The sequence below is a fragment of the Rhinoraja longicauda genome, chromosome 19, assembly GCF_053455715.1.
Source record: "Rhinoraja longicauda isolate Sanriku21f chromosome 19, sRhiLon1.1, whole genome shotgun sequence".
Classification (NCBI taxonomy): domain Eukaryota; kingdom Metazoa; phylum Chordata; class Chondrichthyes; order Rajiformes; family Arhynchobatidae; genus Rhinoraja; species Rhinoraja longicauda.
In genome coordinates, this window is record NC_135971.1 from 40,068,609 (window position 1) to 40,089,291 (window position 20,683).

The 20,683-nt window shown below is 44.5% G+C and overlaps 2 protein-coding genes and 1 long non-coding RNA gene across 3 annotated transcripts in view; all 3 read left to right on the top strand.

The window, feature by feature from the left end:
• LOC144603241 (uncharacterized) overlaps positions 1-20,683 on the top strand; it is a 478,910-nt gene that overhangs the window by 332,933 nt on the left and 125,294 nt on the right. The window lies entirely within an intron of this gene.
• LOC144602995 (putative G-protein coupled receptor 139) lies at positions 8,206-9,042 on the top strand. The gene has a single exon (XM_078416118.1). The coding sequence runs from the start codon at positions 8,206-8,208 to the stop codon at positions 9,040-9,042; it is 837 nt and encodes a 278-aa protein (XP_078272244.1).
• LOC144602569 (putative G-protein coupled receptor 139) lies at positions 17,744-18,661 on the top strand. The gene has a single exon (XM_078415698.1). The coding sequence runs from the start codon at positions 17,825-17,827 to the stop codon at positions 18,659-18,661; it is 837 nt and encodes a 278-aa protein (XP_078271824.1). The 5' UTR covers positions 17,744-17,824.

Sequence of the window (20,683 nt, forward strand, 5' to 3'; positions counted from 1 at the left end):
TGTATGTATATAAATATATATGTGTGTGTGTGTGTTTCGAGTATGTGTGTATGTGTATGTATATATACACTATATATACAGTTTATATATACATATATATATATGTGTGTGTGTGTGTGTGTGGGGGGGGGGGTTATGTATGTGTATATGCGTGTGCACTTGTGAGTATGTGTATATATACACAATGAAATTTTTATTCCTTTCTCAGTTTATCAGATTGTTTACAGTGCACCATGTTTATATATTCTGTTGTGCAGCAGCGAGTAAGAATTTCATTGTTCTATCTGGGGCCAGACGACAATGAAACACTCTTGACTCTTGACCCTTGACTCTGGACTCTTGACTCTATAATGAGCGTTTCACGGCACTGGGTTGACATATTGGGCCTGTCCTATTGGCCTGCATTTGGCTGATTTGGCCTCGAAACCCATTCTGTCCAAATGTATTTTTAAAGTTATAATTTTATCTACGAGCATAAGTTTCCCTGGCCGCTCATTTCAGATACGGATTACCCTCTGAGTGAAAAAAATGTGGTCCGTCTTTAATCTCTCCCCATCTTCTTAAAGTGACACCCTCTAATTTTAGAAGCTTCTACGCTGAGACTGAACGTTTACTTTTCTTTGAATATTTTCTACATTTTCCAAATGAGGTTTCACCATAACATACGGTTAGAGGGGTAAGAGTGTTTGTGAAAATGTGATTGGGAACATATTTTCCTCCACCAAGGTCAATAATGTCCTTTTATCTGCCATCCGTTTTCTCCGTGTATCTAAATGTGTGTATATCCAACGAGTAGAATTTAATAATAATAATAATAATAATACATTACATTTATATAGCGCTTTTCATATACTCAAAGACGCTTTACAGGGATTTAGAGAACATAAGGAAGTGAATAAATAGATAAATAAGTAAACGAACAGAGAAAGGAGACAGAAGGTGGGGTGACCTTTAGTGGTTGAAGGCAGTAATGAATAGGTGAGACTTCAGTGATGTTTTGAATGTGGTGAGTGCGGAGGAGTCTCTGACGGTTTGAGGTAGTGAGTTCCATAGGGTGGGAGCAGCGATGGAGAAAGCCCTGTCCCCCCAGGATCTGAGTTTGGTCCGGATGTGGGGGGATAGGAGATTGGCAGCAGCAGAGCGGAGGGTGCAGGTGGGAGTGTGCCTGTGGAGGAGGTCGGTCAGGTAGGATGGGGCCTGATTAATTTAATCAGCTTAATTAAAGAATGCTGTAGAATGAATACAACTTGAAAAAATATTTAATACTTTAAATATAAATTGGAAGTCGGATAAGAGCAACCAGCAGAATCCGGGCGTTTTCTTCACTGTTATATGAATCTGTCGTCGTAGTATTTATTAAAGTATTATTATTACTGCATGTTTACGCTGTGAGCTTCATTTGAATGAGGAACATTATCGCATCAGCAAGATAAGACAGTCAAATAATTTGAACCTAATTCATAAACAAATCTCGTCACCTTTAACACGGTTGACCCATCATTAGACGCTTTGGAATTATTTTGCTCCGAATATACAAGGTCCCCGATCAGCAGCAACAAACATGCCACGATGTAACCTGTTTGTTCAAATGTCTGTAAGTAATACGCGTCTTGGGATTCCGTTTCTGAATAAATAAGGACCAATTTTGAAGGAAAAATATTTATTTGTCCGTAAAGCTTTCAAAGCAGACTGCATCCAGCCAAACATGGAACAACCGATAATAATAAAGACAGAAAAAATCTACTATCCTATACTTGGAACAATTGGTATACCTGGTGAGATATTTTACTTTAGTTAAGCTCGTTAATGCTTTAAAATTTATATTTTCCTGTCGGTATAATTATCTAAACGTCGATGTGTTTATTTTGGGCGCATACAATTATTTCTTATTTACTGATAATTCTGATCGATTGCCAACGTGACAATCTGAGATAAAGTATAAACCAATTGGATGTTTAATATAAATTTTGTTAACGTATTTTTTTTATCCTTGAATGACAATATTATAATTTTGTGTCTGAACGAAATATTTTTTTATTATATGATTGTACAACGAAATCAACCATTGTTAGAAAAAGAAGAATTGTTATTATTAACTGTTATTAATAACCATGACACTGCTTTACATTAAATGCATGGAAAAGTAAAGGGAACCCCACCACCCACAATAAATCCTCAGACCCAGGTGTTGCCGCTTCAGTCACCCGAAGATCATATCGAACTCATAGATTTGTCAGGGCAATGGCAGAACTGACTTGTCGCCAACTAAACCAAGCAGCAGCTGGGCTGAACACCCTTCTCGTTCACCCAATAATCGGAGCGATCGAAGCAAACGTCCAACACTTTTCACGTCCCGCTTTTCACCGACATCAACTTAGAAGAAACTCTGGCAGATATAAAACTCAATTTAAAATGGCTGCGTTTGCTTTTGCGTTCGGGGAACAACATTCAGCTGGGACATCTGGGAGAGTCCCGCGAAAATAACTCATTTTTGGGGTGCGTTACCGAGACCTTGTTCTGGGCTTGTCACAACAGTAGATCACGGTGAAAAGACTGATCTATACCGCGTGGTCACGAGACGTCTTCATCTTCATGCCGCAGTGGAAGGGAACGGAGGAGAGGGAGTTATCGATAAGGAAAGGTTAGACAATATTGCGTTGTTTTCTCTCGAGTTTGAGGGGCTGAGGAGAGACCTGATAGAAATGTGCAACCTTTATGAGACGCATAGATAGGACAGACAGTAACTCTTTGTTCCCAAGAAGAAGTATTGAAGACTAGAGAACATGGTTTTACGGCGAGACTGTCAAGGTTTGAATGAGATCTGCGGGGTTGTATTTTGAGCATAACGATGGGTACCTGCAACGCGCTGCCAGGGGTGATGGGAGAGACAGACATGCAAGTGGCGCTTTAGCAGTTTGTAGATGCAGGGAATAGGGGAAATTGGATCATATGTGAGCAGAGGAGATGAGCTTAACTTGGCATTAGAGACGTCACTGAGGAGCGAATGGTCTATTCCTATCCAGCACTCTTCCACGGGCAGTGTTTCCATATCGCACAAGTACGTAGTTCCCTTAAAGTGGGTCCCACGTGGAAAAGGTGGTCAAGGAGGAATACTGCAATTTACCCTTCATTATTGTCTTAAACATTGACAAGTCATGTTCTCGATGTATAAAATGTAGACCAGCCACATTGAGAATAATGTGCACAGTCTGCGCTCCACATTATTGGAAGGATGTGGAGTGCGGAGAGATTATGGAGAAGAGGTTTACTGGGATGCTGCATGGATACCAGTGAATCAGCTATAAAGGTGCACAAACTTGGGTTGTTTACGCTGAAGCGTCCACTGAGTCTATGAACCCACGAGAGCCACAGATAGGATGGATAGAATATTATTCCCAGGGTGGAGATGGGACGTATTAGAGAGCGGATATTTAAGGTGAGAGATGGAAGGGCTTTCTGTGTTGTGCCTCTCCGATACACTATTCTGTGCCTGCGCGATGTAGTGTCCCGCTGGGATCCAGCTGTGATTCAATGCCGCTGCACTAACCTTCCTCGCTGCTGGTCCACACACTGCTTGAGAAATTCAGCGGGTCAGGCAGGTACCCACTAGTCGGCGTGTTAAAACCTTGTCTCGCGCATCTCCTTTAAATGTTGTATAAGGAAATAACTGCAGATGCTGGTACAAATCGAAGGTATTTATTCACAAAATGCTGGAGTAACTCAGGAGAGAAGGAATGGGTGACGTATCGGGTCGAGACCCTTCAGTCTGAAGAAGGGTCTCGACCCGAAACGTCACCCATTCCTTTAAATGTTGGATCACTCACCTTTGTCCAGCACAGCATAGTGGCACAGCGGTAGAGTTGCTGCCCTACAGCGCTACGGTCCCGGTTTCCTTCCTGATTACTGTTGCTGTCCGGGGGTTGTATGTTCTTCCTGTGACCGTGTGGGATTTCTCCGGATACTCAGGATTTCTTCCATATTTCAAAGACGCGGTTTGTAGCTTAATTTGGCGTCTGAAAATTCTCCCCAGTATGTAGGATATAATTAGTGTACGGGTTACCATTGGACTCGGTGGGCCGAAGGTACTGTTTGCACACTGACTCTCTAAAGTGCGCTAAACCTCAAAAAATATGTCTTCTAGCCTTTGACATTTCTACACTGGGAAATAAGGTTCTTAATTATGCACCTCATGATGTTATATTCCTCTAAGAGGTCTCCCGTTTATGCCACAGTATCTCCCGTCACTCCCCATAACTAACGAATCCCCGAACACTATCTCCGTTACATTGATGACTGCATCGGTGCTACCTCCTGCACCCATGCAGAACTCATGGACTTCATAAACTTCACCAGCATTTCTCATCCTGAACTGAAATTTATTTGAAGCATCTCCGACACAACCCTCCCATTTCTTGATGTCACAGTCAACATTGCAGGAAATAGACTATTTGACTGACGTCTGTTACAAACCCACTGACTCCCACAACTATCTCGAATACACTTCTTTCCACCCTGCTTCCTGCAAAGAATCTATCCCCTACTTCCAATTCCTCCGCCTATACCGCATCTGCACCCAAGATCAGGTGTTCTATACTAGAACATCTGAGATGTTCTATTTCTTTGTCTCCTCGGTATCGTGCAGGTCCACCCTTGCTCCCCCTCCCCCTGCTCGCAACAGAGACAGAGTCCTCCTAGTCCTTACCTTCCACCCCATCTGGCGTCGCATACAACACATAATCCTCCACATTTTCCCATCTCTATCCCTTTCCGCCTTCCGCAGAGACAGTTCCCTCCGCAACTCCCTGGTTAACTCAACCCTTCCCACCCAAAGCGCCCCTCCCCAGGTACGTTTCCCCGCAACCGCAGAACATTCACCACCTGTCGCGATACCTCCACCCTCGACTCTGTCCAGGGACCCCCACAGTCCTTTCAGGTGAGGCAGAGGTTCACTTGCACATCCTCCAACCTCATCTACTCTACCCTTTGTTCAAGACGTGGACTCTTATAGATCAGCGAGACCAAACGCAGACTGGGCGATAGTTTCGCGGAACACCTTCACTCAGTCCACCTAAACCTACCCCATCTCCCGGTTCCCGGACACTTTAACTCTCCTTCCCATTCCTATAGACCTGTTCTGTCCTAGGCCTCCTCCGTTGTCAGAGTGAGGCTAAACGCAAATTGGGGGAACAGCATCTCATATATTTGGGCAGCTTACAGCCCCGTTGTATGAATATTGTTTTCTCTCACTTCACGTCAGCCCGGCATTCCCTCCCTCTCTCTCTATCCCTCCCCCCACCCAAGTCGCACCAGCTTCTCGTTTTCACCCAACAAACAGCGAATGGCCTTTCTCCTTTATCGCCGTTACTTTTTTACATATCGTTTATTCGTTGTTCTTTATCTCTCCACATCACCGTCTGTATCTGTCGATTCCCTTATCCCTAACCAGTGACGTTTCGACCCGAAACGTCACCCATTTCGTCTCTCCAGAGATGCTGCCTGTCCCGCTGAATAACTCCATTACTCCGTGACTTTCCCCTCTATCGCTCCTCCACACTCTTCTGCCTCATCGTTTCCCGCTGTGTGTCAGAGTCAGACCCGGGGACAAAGGCCCGAATGCAACTGCTGCTCTCCCTGGTCGCTAATTTCCCCAACAATATCCAAAATTTGGTTTAGTTTTGTCGCGCTCACGGAGAGTACGCGCCGACCAGCGGTCCACGCACAATAACACTGTCGTACGCACTAGGAACAATTTACACTTAAAACAAGCCGATTCGCCTATAAGAACCTATACGTCTTTGGATTGCGGGAGGAAACCGCAGCTTCCCGGAGAAAACCCACGCAAGTCTCGGAGAGAACGTATTCAATCTGTACAGACAGCACGCGTAGTCAGGATCGAACCCGGGTCTCTGGCGCTGTAAGGCAGCAATTCTAATATCTGTTTTCCAGTGGTATGGCCATGGAAGATTGATATACTCTCCGCCAACTCCCTTTCATGTTTCCCATCACCGAGAGAGGAAATTGGAGCAATCACTGGAAGTGGCTTGAGAGCAGTCAGGGTTTTTGTCGAAGAAGTACTGAAGTTATTGTCGTGTTTGAAAGTAGACCAATCTCCAGGGCCTGATCTGATATATCCAAGGACATTGTGGGAAACTAGAGAGGAAATTGCGGGAGCCCTGGTTGAAATTTACAGGTAGTCCTTAAATACAGGAGAGGAGCCGGAAGATTGGACGATGGCAAATGTACGTCTTTTCAAGAAGGGCTGCAGGGAAATGCTGGGAACTATAGACCGGTGAGCTTAACAACTGTAGTTGGTAAGTTACTGGAGAGTATTCCGAAGGATAGGATCGACAGGCATTTGGATGGGCAAGAGCTGATTAGAGATAGTCAGCATAGTTTGGTACGTGGGAGGTCGTGTCTCGCAAATCAGATTGATTTTTTTGAAGACGTGACCAAAAAGGTTGATGAGGGCAGAGCTGTAGATGTTGTGTACATGGACTTCAGTATGGCATTCGATATGGTTCCGCATGGTAGGCTGCTCTGGAAGGTTAGATCGCATGGGCTCCAAGGAGAGATAGCTGAATGGATAGCAAATTGGCTCCATGGAAGGAAGCAGAGGGTGATAGAGGAAGGTTGCTTCTCACACTGTTTGCCTTTGAATCGTGGTGTGCCTCAGGGTTCGGTGCTGGGCCCATTAATGTTTGTCATCTGCATCAATGATTTGGATGAGAACATACAGGGCAAGATTAGCAAGTATGCTGATGATACAAAGGTTAGTGGTTTTTCAGGTAGTGAAGATGGTTGTGACGACTGCATCATGATCTGGATCGATTGGCCAGGTGGGCGGAGGAATGGTTGATGGAATTTAATACAGAGAAGTGTGAGGTGTTGCATTTTGGGACGTCGAACAAGGGCAGGACCTACACAGTGAATGGTAGGCCTCTGGGTAGTGTTGTAGAGCAGAGGGATCGAGGAATACAGGTGCATGGTTCCTTGAAGGTCGAGTCGCAGGTAGATAAGGTGGTCAAAAAGGCTTTTGCCACTTTGGCCTTCATCAGTCGGAGTATTGAGTACAGAGGTTGGGAGGTCATGTTGCAGTTGTATAAGACGTTGGTGAGACCACATTTAGAATATAGTGTTCAGTTCTGGGCACCATGTTATAGGAAAGATATTGTCAAGCTTGAAAGGGTTCAGAGAAGATTTACGAGAATGTTGCCAGGGCTAGCGGGTGTGAGCTACAGGGAGAGGTTGAGGAGGCGGGGTCTCTATTCCATGGAGAGCAGGAGGATAAGGGGTGATCTTTTCGAGGTGTAGAAGACCGTGAGAGGAATAGATCGGGGAGATGCACATAGTCTTTTGCTCAGAGTAGGGCAATCAAGGACCAGGAGATTTATTCATAAAATGCTGGAGTAACTCAGCAGGTCAGGCGGCATCTCGGGAGAGAAGGAATGGGTGACGTTTCGGGTCGAGACCCTTCTTCAGACATAGGTTCAAGGTGAAGGGGAAAGATTTAATAGGAATCCGAGGGGTACATTTTTCCACACAAAGGTGGTGGGTGTATGGAACAAGCAGCCAGAGGAGCGGGTTGAGGCTGGGACTATTCCACTGTTTAAAAAACAGTTAGACAGGTACATGAATAGGACAGGGTTGGAGGGATAGGGACCACGCGCAGGTAAGTGGGACTATTGTAGCTGGGACATGTTGGTCTGTGTGGTCCAGTTGGGCCGAAGAGCCTAATTCCTCACAGAATCACTCTATGACTGTGACTCAAATGTCCCTCAGTAAACCAATGCTCTTAATGGTCTGGGTATTCTCTTACATATTCTTTACCGTGTACCTTCATAGAGTCATAATACAGTGTGAGAACAGGCCCTTCGGCCCAACTTGCCCACACCGGCCAACGTGTCCCAGCTACATTAGTCCCACCTGACCGCATCTTAGCGTTGACTTTGGGAATGCCTCACATCACATTTTCGTGGACTCATCTCCACCTGCCATTTCTCCGTTCATATTTCCCGACTGCTCTATATCCTGCATCACGTCCTAAAATCAATACATTTACAACTCCATTTAATGCACGCATTTGGATTGTACGCCAGAAATTATATGTATCTATGATTGTCTTTTGCAGCTAATTTGGTGGCAATCGTCATCCTGTCCCGTGGAAATTGCGGTCTCTCCAAATGCATCACTCGTTATCTGCTGGGGATGGCAGTCGCTGACTTAATGATTCTTATATTTCACACGGTCTTATACCAGATAATCAATGGTTATTTCCCATATTCGATCTTCAATTACACTTCAGTTTGTAAAGTTGTTTTGACCTTACATTTCGTTTCCCTTGACTGCTCCGTCTGGTTAACTGTGGCTTTCACCTTCGATCGATACGTTGCTATTTGCCACCAATCCTTGCGAGCAAGATATTGCACTGAAAGGAATGCGACTGTGGTTATAATGGTGGTGCTTTGCTCGAGTATTGTAGAAAACATCCCATACTATTTCATATATGAACCTCGGGAGGTTATTGATAACGTGGAGTGGGCGTGCTATGTAAAATCCAGCTTCTACACAACACACATTTGGACAGTTTTTCTGTGGGTGGAAACTATATTGGCCCCATTTGCACCCTACGTGTTGATCTTGCTACTAAATTCCCTGACGATCAGGCTCATTGTACTGTCTAATCGAGTGAGGAGCGGACTACGAGGAAACAAAAGTACTGCGAAAAACACAGACCTAGAGACGGAGAACCGAAGGAAATCCATAGTCTTGCTTCTGGCCATATCAGGCAGTTTCATCCTCCTGTGGATGGTTAATTTAATATGTTTCATATCCGTGCAGTTCACTGACGCGCAATTTCTGGAGGCAAATTACGATGACCCCTTCACCATTGCGGAGTTATCGGGGTATATGCTGAAGTTTTTCAGTTCTTGCACCAACACTTTTATTTATGCTTTGTCCCAGAGAAAATTTAGAGAGGAACTGAAAAATGTGATCACATACCCCATGGTTCTTGTTGCTAAAGTAATCAGCCACATTAAATGACGCCCTAAACTAAAATCCCAATAGACTTTGGCCTTTATCCAAAGTGAACAGAAATCATTCAAAAATCATGCGACGAAAATAACGTCAAATGAAAGAGAAATAAAATAATGGTTACGCTCGATCCATGCACCTTTTCCAAGGCAAAGCCGCTGGTGACCAAGATGGCGGGTCTTGAGGCACGTTCTGCTGTCTTTCAACATGCCCCGAGATTGTGAAAATATAAGGGTAAAGTTTAAGCAATTATAGAGCAATTCAGAAACTCCATTAATGAAAATATTTACTAACATAAACAAACTAAAGCGTTAATAGCAAGTTAAAAAATACTTACCTCCGCAATTCCATTAGGTATCCGGGGCCCTTTTGCAAATGTCTCCCTAGGTGGTGTATCAATAATAACAAAACGCAAAGTGGCACTGACACCCAACCTAGTCCGCGGAAGCCCCTTTCCCCGCCCTAATAATTGGTACATCAAACAGAGTGCTTGAAGAACATACATGGCCAGGCAGCATCTGCCGAGGCAAAATGCAGACGACGTTTACAATCGGTTCCTTTCAGACTGAGCGGAGAAAACAAGCGGGGACCGGACATTGCCTGGCAAGTGAAAGATGGGTCTAGGTGAGAGGGGTTATATTGGCGGATGGGTGGAGTAGGTGACAAAGGTTACAGGTGATAAGGAGGTAAACGTGTGTTAGATCATTGGAAGAGGGAAGGTGAAATGTAAAGCCGCAGGGAGGGATAAGGGTGGAAGTGCGGGGAGGAAAGAGTGGGCGAAAAGGGAGGTGGACCGCTGGGGAATGGGAGATGAGTGTACAGAGGATAAAGGAGAAGGGTGGCTGGGAAAAAAATGTAGTGGCCTGGGACATGCCTGTCAATGATAGATGGATACAGGTGATGGTGGGGTGTTTGATTGCTGAGTGGGTGGAGTAAATGACAAAGGGTGGGGGTGAAAAGGAGACAAAAGGGTGTCAGATAGCGAAAGAACAGGAGTTATATGTAAAGCCGGAGAGTGGTGAGGGTATGGATGGACGGGTTGTGGGGCAAGAGGGCGCATAGTCGAGCAATGAGGGACTCGGGGTGGGAAATTAAAGTAGAAAGGAGGTGTAGTAACAACAGGGTGACTGTGTGGGGGGCGAGCAGGGGTGAGTGAAGGTGGAATACATGTCTGCGCAGCAGTGGGGTGTATCTTGTGCGCTTCTGTCATGAACGTTCAGGTGTGGAAATAAAGAATACACTGAGATGCGCACAGATGTTCCCCGGTATTTCGCCACAGAGCGCGACTGCAGCCTATATAAGCCAGGTCAACGTCTCGTTGAAATGAATTCAATTGAATACTTTATTGTCACATGTGACGAGTCACAGTGAGATTATTTGTTTGCATCGTCATGTACACATGCTTTCTAATGCGGTGTCAACCTTATCAGAAGTGTAACATGCGTTTTAACACAAATTACACCTTTTAAGATATTTCAGATTATCTATTAGGAATTGTTCTGTTTATTTTCTACTGAGATGGTTGACATGGATTCCCTCCGACTAATACCTGGTAGGAACTAACGCCAGAGCGTTTGGACGCCACAACCTTGGACTCGTTGATGTTTGTCTTAGTGTATGTCCACTGTCTGTGTGGAGATTGTACATGTTTCCATATGACCGCTAGGGTTTACACCGGGTGCTCCGGTTTCCGCCCACATCCCAAAGAATGTGTGGGTTTGTATGTTGACTGGCTTCTGTAAATTGTCATCAAGTACATCGGGAGTGGACGCGAAGGTGGGAGAACACAGAGAACTGATATAACGAAGATAGACACAAAATGTTGGAGTAACTCAGCGGGACAGGCAGCCTCTCTGGAGAGAAGGAATAGGTGGTGTTTCGGGTCCAGACCCTTCTTTAGACCTCTAAGAAATAATATAAACTGGTGGCCGATGATCCGTTCGACAGTGGGCAGAAGGCTCTGTTTTAATGCGGCGCCATTCAATCAATCTAAACAATTGGAAGTAATTTCCGCTGTGGACTCTTTGCTGACTTTCAAAAAGTAAACTTCAGAACTAATTGTCATGACGAGGTCTTTCCCTCTTCGCATGGACTCAGGTAACTGGTTGGTGGAGACGAGATACCATCAGCAAATCAGCAACTCTGAGCAGCCAGTGACTTAATCTCCTTCAGATAGCCATGGAGCGTGATCATAGTAATCAGACAGCGTGGAAACAGACCGTTCGGTCCAACGCCCACGTCGACCAACATGCCCCGTCTACATGAGTTCTCCCCACTGCCTCTGTTTAGCCGTCAGTCTGAATCTATCATATCCATGTATCTGCTCAAGTGTATTAGAAACGTTGCAATAGAACCTGCTTCAATTAACTCCTGTGGCAGCTCGTTCTATACATCTACTACATTGGTGTAAACACGTTGCACTTTATTCTGGGGGTGCTCCCCTCTAATCTGTTGGGGAACGGATTGATCGTTGAATGGAAAGCCCCCAAATAGCCTGTAAGTTGAACTGAAAACACCCCATTACTGCAGCCTTAAAATAGACATTCACGCCCGTGTCTCAACTATCCCCCCCCCCCACACCGCTACCCAACACTTTACTACATCGTAAAACTGTTTGAATAGACATTTACTGCGTTCTGCTGAAGTATTACCGACCTGTAACTTTAACGCGTTGGTTTCACCGTCGAGTCGCTGGCAGATTTTTCAAATTCTTATGGCATTGTATGAAATCTAATTTTGTAATTGTTCATACCCGGAAGCAAAATGTCAATTTTAAAATGTAAACGTTATACTGAATATCAAATAAAAAGAGATATTTTCAAGGTACACGACGGCTTGATCTTCGTGGCACATATCGCCCTGGTTCAGGGGAGACCTGGTAGATGTACATGAGATTATGTGTCATAGATAGGTTCGACAGTCAGAATCCTTCTCTGAGGGTGGAAATGTCAACGACTAGAGGGCATATTTTTAAGATGAGAATGGGAAAGTTTAAATGTGTGGAGCAAGTTTCTTTTCATTTATGCAGAGTGTGGTGTATACCTGGAGAGTGCTGTCAGGGGTGACAGTGGAGGCAGATACCGATCATATTTATTTTAAGACGGAACGTCACAACGTTGGTCTCTATTTATCGATTTAGTTCTTCAAAATGTTGCCGGCCATCAAGGATGACAGGCTCGAAATATATGATATCAATATTTATCTAAGTGTGGCAGAAGCCAAGTAAAAATAGGCACACATCTGGGTAAATGTCTGGTTCGCTATGCAGCTGTAAATATGGCAGAACAGGAAGTGCGTATGGCGAAGGAAGAAACAAAAAAAGAAGATATTCAATAGAATAAGAAATGATCCGCGTGATTTTAGAGGAAACAAATGTGTGCATATATTAATTGTCTTGGAGCTGTACAGCCCGGAAACAGGCCGTTCGGCCCACGTAGCCCATTGCAACCAAGTTGGCATGTTGACTAGTCCTACTTGCCCACATTTGGACCATTGTAATTTCAGATATCATATATCATCCCTTCATATATCTGTCTAAATGTTTTTTAAAAGTCATAAAACCCGTATTTATAACTTCCTTTAGCAGCTCATTCCAGGTACGGATTTCCCTCTGAGTACCAGAATTGCAGTCCCTATTCAACCCCCCCACCCCACACCCCCAATCCCCTTATGCCTACGCCCTCTACTTTTTTTGATGCAAATTCAACGTTTGGAAAAAGACTGTGAGCATTCACATTGTCTGAATATTCTCTCGCTTCTGCAAATGAAGCTTCACCGCGATACACGGTTTAGAGTGGGTTTGGAGTGTGTGTGTAAATGTGACAGGGCGGCACATTTCCGTCGTTCTTTTGTTCTGTCACCTGTCATGTGACCTTCTTTTATCTGTCATCCATTTCCCCCGATGTACCCAAATGTACCTAAATGTGTATATATCCCACAGATAGAATTAGTCAGCTTAATAAATGACTTTAAGGAATTTAAACTTGAAAAATATTAAATATTTTCGAATTAGAAAAGTCAGATGAACAAACGAGTGAGTTCGTGCTTTTTTCGTTATTGCATGAATTTTTGGTCGTTGTATTTATTGAAGTACTCATCATTACTCTGTGTTTACTATGTGAGTTTCATTTGAACAAAGAATAGTATCGCGCGCTGCTGCATATGACAGGAAGATCATAAGTTCTCGGAGCGGAATTAGGACAATCGGCAAATCAAGTCTACTCCGCCATTCAATCATGGATGATCTATCTATCCGTTTCAACCCCATTCTCATGCCTCCGCCCCATAACACCTGCCACCCATAAAATAACCAGAATCTGATTGATAAACAAAAGTCGCCACCTTCAACACGGTTACGCCATCCTAATATGATGCGATGGAAATATTTTGTTCAGAAGGCACAAGTTACCCAATCATCAACAACAAACAACAAATATAATCTGTTTGTTCAACTGCCTGTATGTAATACGCCTCTTGGGATTCATTTTATGTTGTTTTGAAGGATATATATTTCTGTATCCACAGAACTATCCACAAAACTGCAAAGAGCTAAATATGGAACAACCGGTAATAATACAGGTAGAAAAAGTCTACTATCCTATACTTGGAATAATCGGCGTACCCGGTAAGACATTTTTGTTGATATCAAAGTTTGTTAGCTTTAAAATGCAACTTTTCCTGCCGTTGGTATTATTATTTATATGCCGATTAGTTTATTTTTTGCACTTAAAATTTATTCATGTTTCCTGATAGTTCTGTTCGATTGTGATGTGTAATCTGCGATGAAGTATAAACTATTTGAATGATTAATGTTGATTTCTTTAACACTTTATTTTGTCATTGAGTAAAAATATTGTATATTTGTGCCTGAACGAAGTGCTTGTAATTGGATTGCGTAGCCAATTCAGCCAATATTAAAACAGAAGAAAGAGATACATCCGCTGGTTTTCATGAAATGCAAGCGAAAAGTAAAGAAATCCCAGCGTCCACATGAAACAATTGTTGTTTCTTCTGTCACCTAAAATCATATTGAACTCACAGAATTATCGGGGAAACGACAGAACTGAATTATAGCCGATAAACGGAAGCAGCAGCTATGTTAAACATGCTTTTTGTCGAGCGAAACATACAAAACGGAACAGCAAAGGAGTCGACCCGAAGCTCACAACGTCCTCGCCGAATAGGATACCAAAATAAACTCATCTCCCTTGCCTACACACGATCCTCATCCCTGCATATCGGTGTGTCCATCCAAATGACATTCTCGTATATGCCTCCACCATTGGCAGCGTGTAACATGCAATCTCCACTCTCTGTTTATAGAAAACGTGCCATTTTTTGAGGAAGATCGTACCAGATTACATGACTGTTCCAGGGATAATGTTGTTAATAATTCGCAGCACGAAATGCAATCGGTTCAAACGTGGCACACCTCACGCTATTTACCGACGTCAAGATAAAGGAAACTCAGGCTGATCTAACACCAAATTAAAAATTGCTGTGCCCGGTTTTGTCTTCGAGCCAAATTAATTTAGCTGTGATATCTGGAAGTCGCTGCGAGGGGAACTGTTTTCTTGCTGCGTTACCGAGTGCTTGATCTAAGCCACAACAGTCGATGACGGTGAGAAGGCTGGCCTCTACCACGTGATCGTGAATGTGATCAACTTTGTGGCGCAGTGTAAGGGAACGGAATAGAAAGGTTTAGGTATGAGGATAGGTTTCACAATCGTGGGTTGTTTTCACCGGAGTGTCGGGGGCTGAGGGGAGACCTGATAGACGTGTGTAACATTATGAGAGGCGTAGATAGGATGGACAGGATATAGGATAGATATAATAGATAGGATATATCTTCTTGTTCCCAGCAGGAAATGTTGAAAATTAGAGGGCGTATCTTGAACGTGAGAGCGGCGACGTTTGAAGTGGATGTGCGGGCCTCTGTTTTTTACACCGTAGGTGGTGGGTGCCTGGAACGCAATGCCTCGTGGGATGGACGATCTGATATAAAAGTAGGGTTCAAGAGCATTTTGGTTAGACACGTGGATACGCAGTGATTCTAGGGACAGGGATCACATGCGACCAGGAGAGATTGGTTTACCTTGGCTTCATGGTTGGCGCAGACACCGAGGACCGAAGGATGTATTCCTGTGCAGTACTCCCCTACATGCAGAACAAGTCCATGTCTCTCTAAACGTGGCAAGCCAAATGAAAAAGGTGGCAGAGAAGGAGTACGATATGCTTGCCTTCATTATTGATTTACAAATTGGCAGATGCGGAAGCATTAGATGAGCCCACATTTGGGGTATTGTGCACAGTTCTGTTCCCTACGTCATAGGTAGGATGTGGAGCACTTAGAGGTGACGCAGACGACGTTAGCCAGAATGTTGCCTGGATACCAGTGAATTAGCTATGAAGCTACACAATCTTGGAATGTTGCCTCCGGAGGGTGGGAGGAACATATTTAATTACGAAAGCCATGTGTAGGTTAGATAGAACCCTTTTCTCAGGGTGGAAATTGGAAGTATTGGAGAACACAGATGGAAGTTGAGAAGGACGTACAGGTATGTAGGTTAATTGGCTGGGTAAAAATGTAAAAATTGTCCCTAGTGGGTGTAGGATAGTGTTAATGTGCGGGGATCGCTGGGCGGCACGGACTTGGAGGGCCGAAAAGGCCTGTTTCCGGCTGTATATATATGATATGATATGATGATATGATATGATATGAAGGGGAATGGGCGTCCTATGATGCACTGTTCCATCATCTGTGTGCAGAATTCTGAGCCAGCACATTGTAGCGATGAGTGGGGATCCAGCCAGAGTTGCGGCCGTTGCACAAACCTAACGCATTGCTGCCCTCTAAGTGCTTGAGTACCTCAGCGGGTCGGGGAGGCACCGACCAGTCTTTGTGCCAAACCCTCACTCTGCAGATCCCCTTTAAACGTTGGGCCACACATCTTGAAGCGATGCCTTCTGGTCCGTGATATTTCCACCCTGAGAAAACTGTTCTGACCGTGGACACTGTCAATGCGTCTGGTGATGTTCCCCAATAAATGAAGGCACGTGTACCAGACGCCTTTCTGTACTTGACCTTTATCCCACTGTGTACTTCGGCAGCCTTCTTCACTGGTGGCAGCTCCACCAATCGTGTTGCCTTCTACTTAGTGACTAACTAATATTTCTACATTGATGTTCAAGTCATTTATAAATTTATTACAAATAACAGAGATCCCACAATATGTGTGGTACGCCGCTGGTCTCAGACCTAGAGCCACAACCAAACCCTGTGCCCTTTATGAGTAAGCTGGTTCTCGATCCAAATGAACAAGTCACTGTGGCCTGGTGGATCTTCTGGATCCGCTTACCATGGGGGATTTTATCAACCGCCTTACTGAAAGGGATGCAGACAACATCTACTGCCGCCCCTTATCCGCCACACGTTCAGAATTTCCGCACACCACTCGATAAAGATAGCTAGATCTGAACTGGAACGAACAAAGCTATGTTGATTTCCGCTAACTAACTTCTTATTTTCCAAAGAACAGTAAATCCTATCCAGAAGAATCCTCTCCAACACTTCCCATCGTTGAACAAAGGAACAACATTGGCCACTCTCCAGTCCCTTGAACCTCGCCTATGGCTCGGGAAGATACGAAGACATTCGACAAGGCTCCTACAATCTCCTTTCATGCCCCTTTCAATAACCTGGCATTGGTCCCATCAGGCAACAGGGATTTATCTACCTTAATGCTCTTACCCTATGAACCCCTGTATCTCCTTCTTGTTATCAAATTGCACATGCATGTTAGTATTCTCAACACCGATCTCATGCCCGTTCCCGTGGGAAATACCGAGCAAAGCACTCATCAAAGAGGTAGATAGTAGTTCAGCACCGCTCTCTGTGGTAGAATGAATCAGTTGCGTGATAACTGCTGTGAAGAAACTATCCCTGAATCTGGTGGTGTGCTTTTTCACACTTCTCTAGCTTTTGCCTGATGGGAGAGGGGAGCAGAGGAAGTGGCCAGGTTACGGCTCGTCCTCGATTATGCTGCAGATCTTGCCGATGTAGCGTGAGGTATAAATGGTGTCAATAGAAGTTGCTTTGTGTGGTGGGTTGGGCTGTGTCTACAATTCACTGCAATTTCTTGCGGTCCTGGATGGAGCTCTTCCCAAACAAAGCTGTGATGTATCCTGACCTCGTTTGCTGCCACAGAATCTCCTCTCACTTGCGATCACCTTCACCCTCGTGCTTTCATCATCCCCGCTGTGCCTCAGAGCCCGCGGCCACATACCTGACAGCACCTGGTGCTCTCCCCTGACCGGACATTTCCTCCCAACAGTATCCAGGGGATGTTTTCGGGGGAAATGGCCATTGGGGATTCCTGTACCTTCTGTCTACTGCATTTCATGGTATTCAAAGGACACTATGTAAATCAATGCTCCTATGGGTTCTTCAATTTACTCTAAATTATGCTCTTGCATTTGACCTTACAAAATGCAACACATCACACTTGGCTGGGATGATCATCGTCTGCCATTTCTCCGTTCATTTTTCCAACTGATCTACATTCCGCCGTGATTGACAGACGTCTTAAAAGGAACACGCAGTCATTTTAATTTACCCCACGTAATTACAATGTACTGCAAAAACGAAATGTTGAATGATACGTTATCTATCCGGGCGGTGGATGTTATGCTTATTATTGTTTTGTCTTTTGCAGCTAATTTGATCGCAATCGTCATCCTGTCCCGTGGAAATTGCGGCCTCTCCAAATGCATCACTCGTTATCTGCTGGGGATGGCAGTCGCTGACTTAATGGTTCTTACATTTCATGTGATCTTATACCAGATAATTAATGGTTATTTCCCATATTCGTTCTTCAATTACACTTCGGTTTGTAAAGTTAATCTCACTTTACTTTTCGTTTCCCTTGACTGCTCCGTCTGGCTAACTGTGGCTTTCACTTTCGATCGATACGTTGCTATTTGCCACCAATCCTTACGACCAAGATATTGCACTGAAAGGAATGCGACTGTGGCTATAGTGGTGGTGCTTTGCTCCAGCGTTGTAGAAAACATCCCATACTATTTCATATATGAACCTCGGGAGGTTATTGGTAACGTGGAGTGGGCGTGCTATGTAAAATCAAGCTTCTACACAACACACATTTGGACAGTTTTTCTGTGGGTGGAAACGATATTGGCCCCATTTGCACCCTACGTGTTGATATTGCTTCTAAATTCCCTGACCATCAGACACATTATACTGGCTAATCGAGTGAGGAGCGGTCTACGAGGAAACAGCAGCACTGCGAAAAACACAGACCCGGAGACGGAGAATCGTAGGAAATCCATAGTCTTGCTGCTGGCCATATCCGGCAGTTTCATCCTCTTGTGGATGGTTAATTTAATTTGTTTCATATGCGTACAATTCACTGACACACAATTTTTGGAAGCAAATTACAACGAGCCGTTCACCATTGCGGAACTCTCGGGATACATGCTGAAGTTTTTGAGTTCTTGCACGAACACCTTTATTTATGCTGTGTCTCAGAGAAAATTCAGAGAAGAATTGAAAAATGTAATCAAATTACCTGTGGTTCTTGTCGCTAAAGTAGCCGAGTATATTAAATGACTTCGCAAACTGATATCCCATTTAACTTCGAGAATGTTTCCGAAGTGAACAGAAATAATTGAAATAGAATGCCCCGAGGAACATTGATAATCTAATGTGGCCCAATTGTGATTGAACTATGCACTTTAATGTTGCAAACTGTTGGAACATAGGAAGGAAAACTGAACACCTTGCAAATGAGATTCCACAAATCAAAGCGGATGGTGACAAAGGGGGTGATAGTGGATCCATTGTGACGACCTTATGGGACTGCTGCTGCGAAAGACCAATTCAACATGCTTCTCATTGTTGAAAGTATAAAAATAAAGTTTAAGTCGTCGTAAGACGAATAATTATGAAAATATCTTTGACTGTTCTAAATCGGCTAACAGATAAATACCAAGAAAAATGTTTTAAAATGCGCTTACCTCCTTAATCCAGAGCAGCTACCCGGGGTTAAAAACGCCCTCCATCGGGTGCAACAACCAGTGGCAAGATGCGCAATCTCACTTGTCCCCCAACTCAGGCGCGAGGAAACCACTCCCCCCCCATCTCCGTGCCCAATGAAGGAAACAACGGGTCAGGCAGCGTCTGTGAAGGAAATAGACAGACGGCGTTTCTGGTCGGTTACCTTCTTCAAACTGATTGAAGAAAGTTGGAAACCAGTGGTGACGAGATAGAGCCTATTAATGACAAAGGCTAGAGGTGGAAACTGGACCAGGCTGTCAGATTAGGAGAGAGGTACAGAGGTGGAATGTAAAGGGGGAAAGGAGGGGGGAGGGGTGCAGTGGGCCATGGGGGGGTGGGGAGAGTAGGGAAATGAGTGATTCGTGGATGCGAGATGCACTTCACATAATATTACAACCAATATCCAAGTAAGGTGCTCTTTATCTCCTGCTCCGCTGCATGGCGAGAGATCCTCCAACTAATGCGGGCTGGATCTCATGTTAGAGCAGCCGAAAGCCACAACATTGAATAGAATAGAATAATTTTTGTTAGCCAAGTATGTACACATACAAGGAATTTGCCTCGGTGCTTTGCTCGCAAGGATAACAACACGATATACAATAGACAATTAAAAATAAAACATTAACATTTAAACATGTGAATAATAAAATAAAATACCAGAGCAAAAGTAAGCTACAGACTTTTGGTTGTTAAGTAGAGCTATGTCTGACCGTAGCGGCTTTGACAGTCCGGAGTCGCCTTCCAGAGGGAAATGCTTCAAAGTGTTTGTGGTCAGGGTGAAAGTGGTCAGAGATGATCTTACCCGCTCACTTCCTGGCGCTTGCAGAGTACAGTTCGTAGATGGGGGGAGGCCAACAACATTTTCGGTTGATCGAACGATGCGCCGCAGCCTCCGGATGTCATGCTTGGTGGCTGAGCCAAACCAGACCATGATGGACAAGGTGAGGACAGACTCTCTGACGGCAGTATCAAACTGGGCCATCATTGTCTGCGGCCTCGCTATTGCGGTGGCGTTTCTCTTATACTGGGGACACGTCAATTCTATCAAATAAAACTGTGACGTGGCTGGTAGACTGGACGCCTCTCCGCGTCAGATACCCGGGTCTGATTCTGATCTCAGGTGCTGTCTGTGTGGCTTGTCCCTATGACCGCGTAGGTTTCCTCCGGGAACTTCGGCTCCTAGCACTTGACGTGACCCAAAGACGTGAGGGTTTGTCGACTGATTGGGTTCTATAAATCCCCCCGAGTGCGCATGGAGTGACCGCGAAAGTGCGATAACATAGATCTATTATGAATGAATGATCGATTGTCGCGGTGGACTCGGTGGGCCGAAAGTGTTGTTGAACCATGTTGTATCATTCAATTAATCAAAACATTGAAGGCATTTTCGCTGTGGGCTCTCAGCAGCCTCTTATAAAATAAACCTAAAGACGGACTATTCTCTAAGCACATCAGCCCTTTCCAGAATAGCGGAATCATAGAGTCATAGATTGATGCAGCGTGGAAACAGGCCATTCGGCCCAACTTGCTCAAGCCGGCCAACATGCCCCAGCTACACTAGTCCCACCTTCCCGC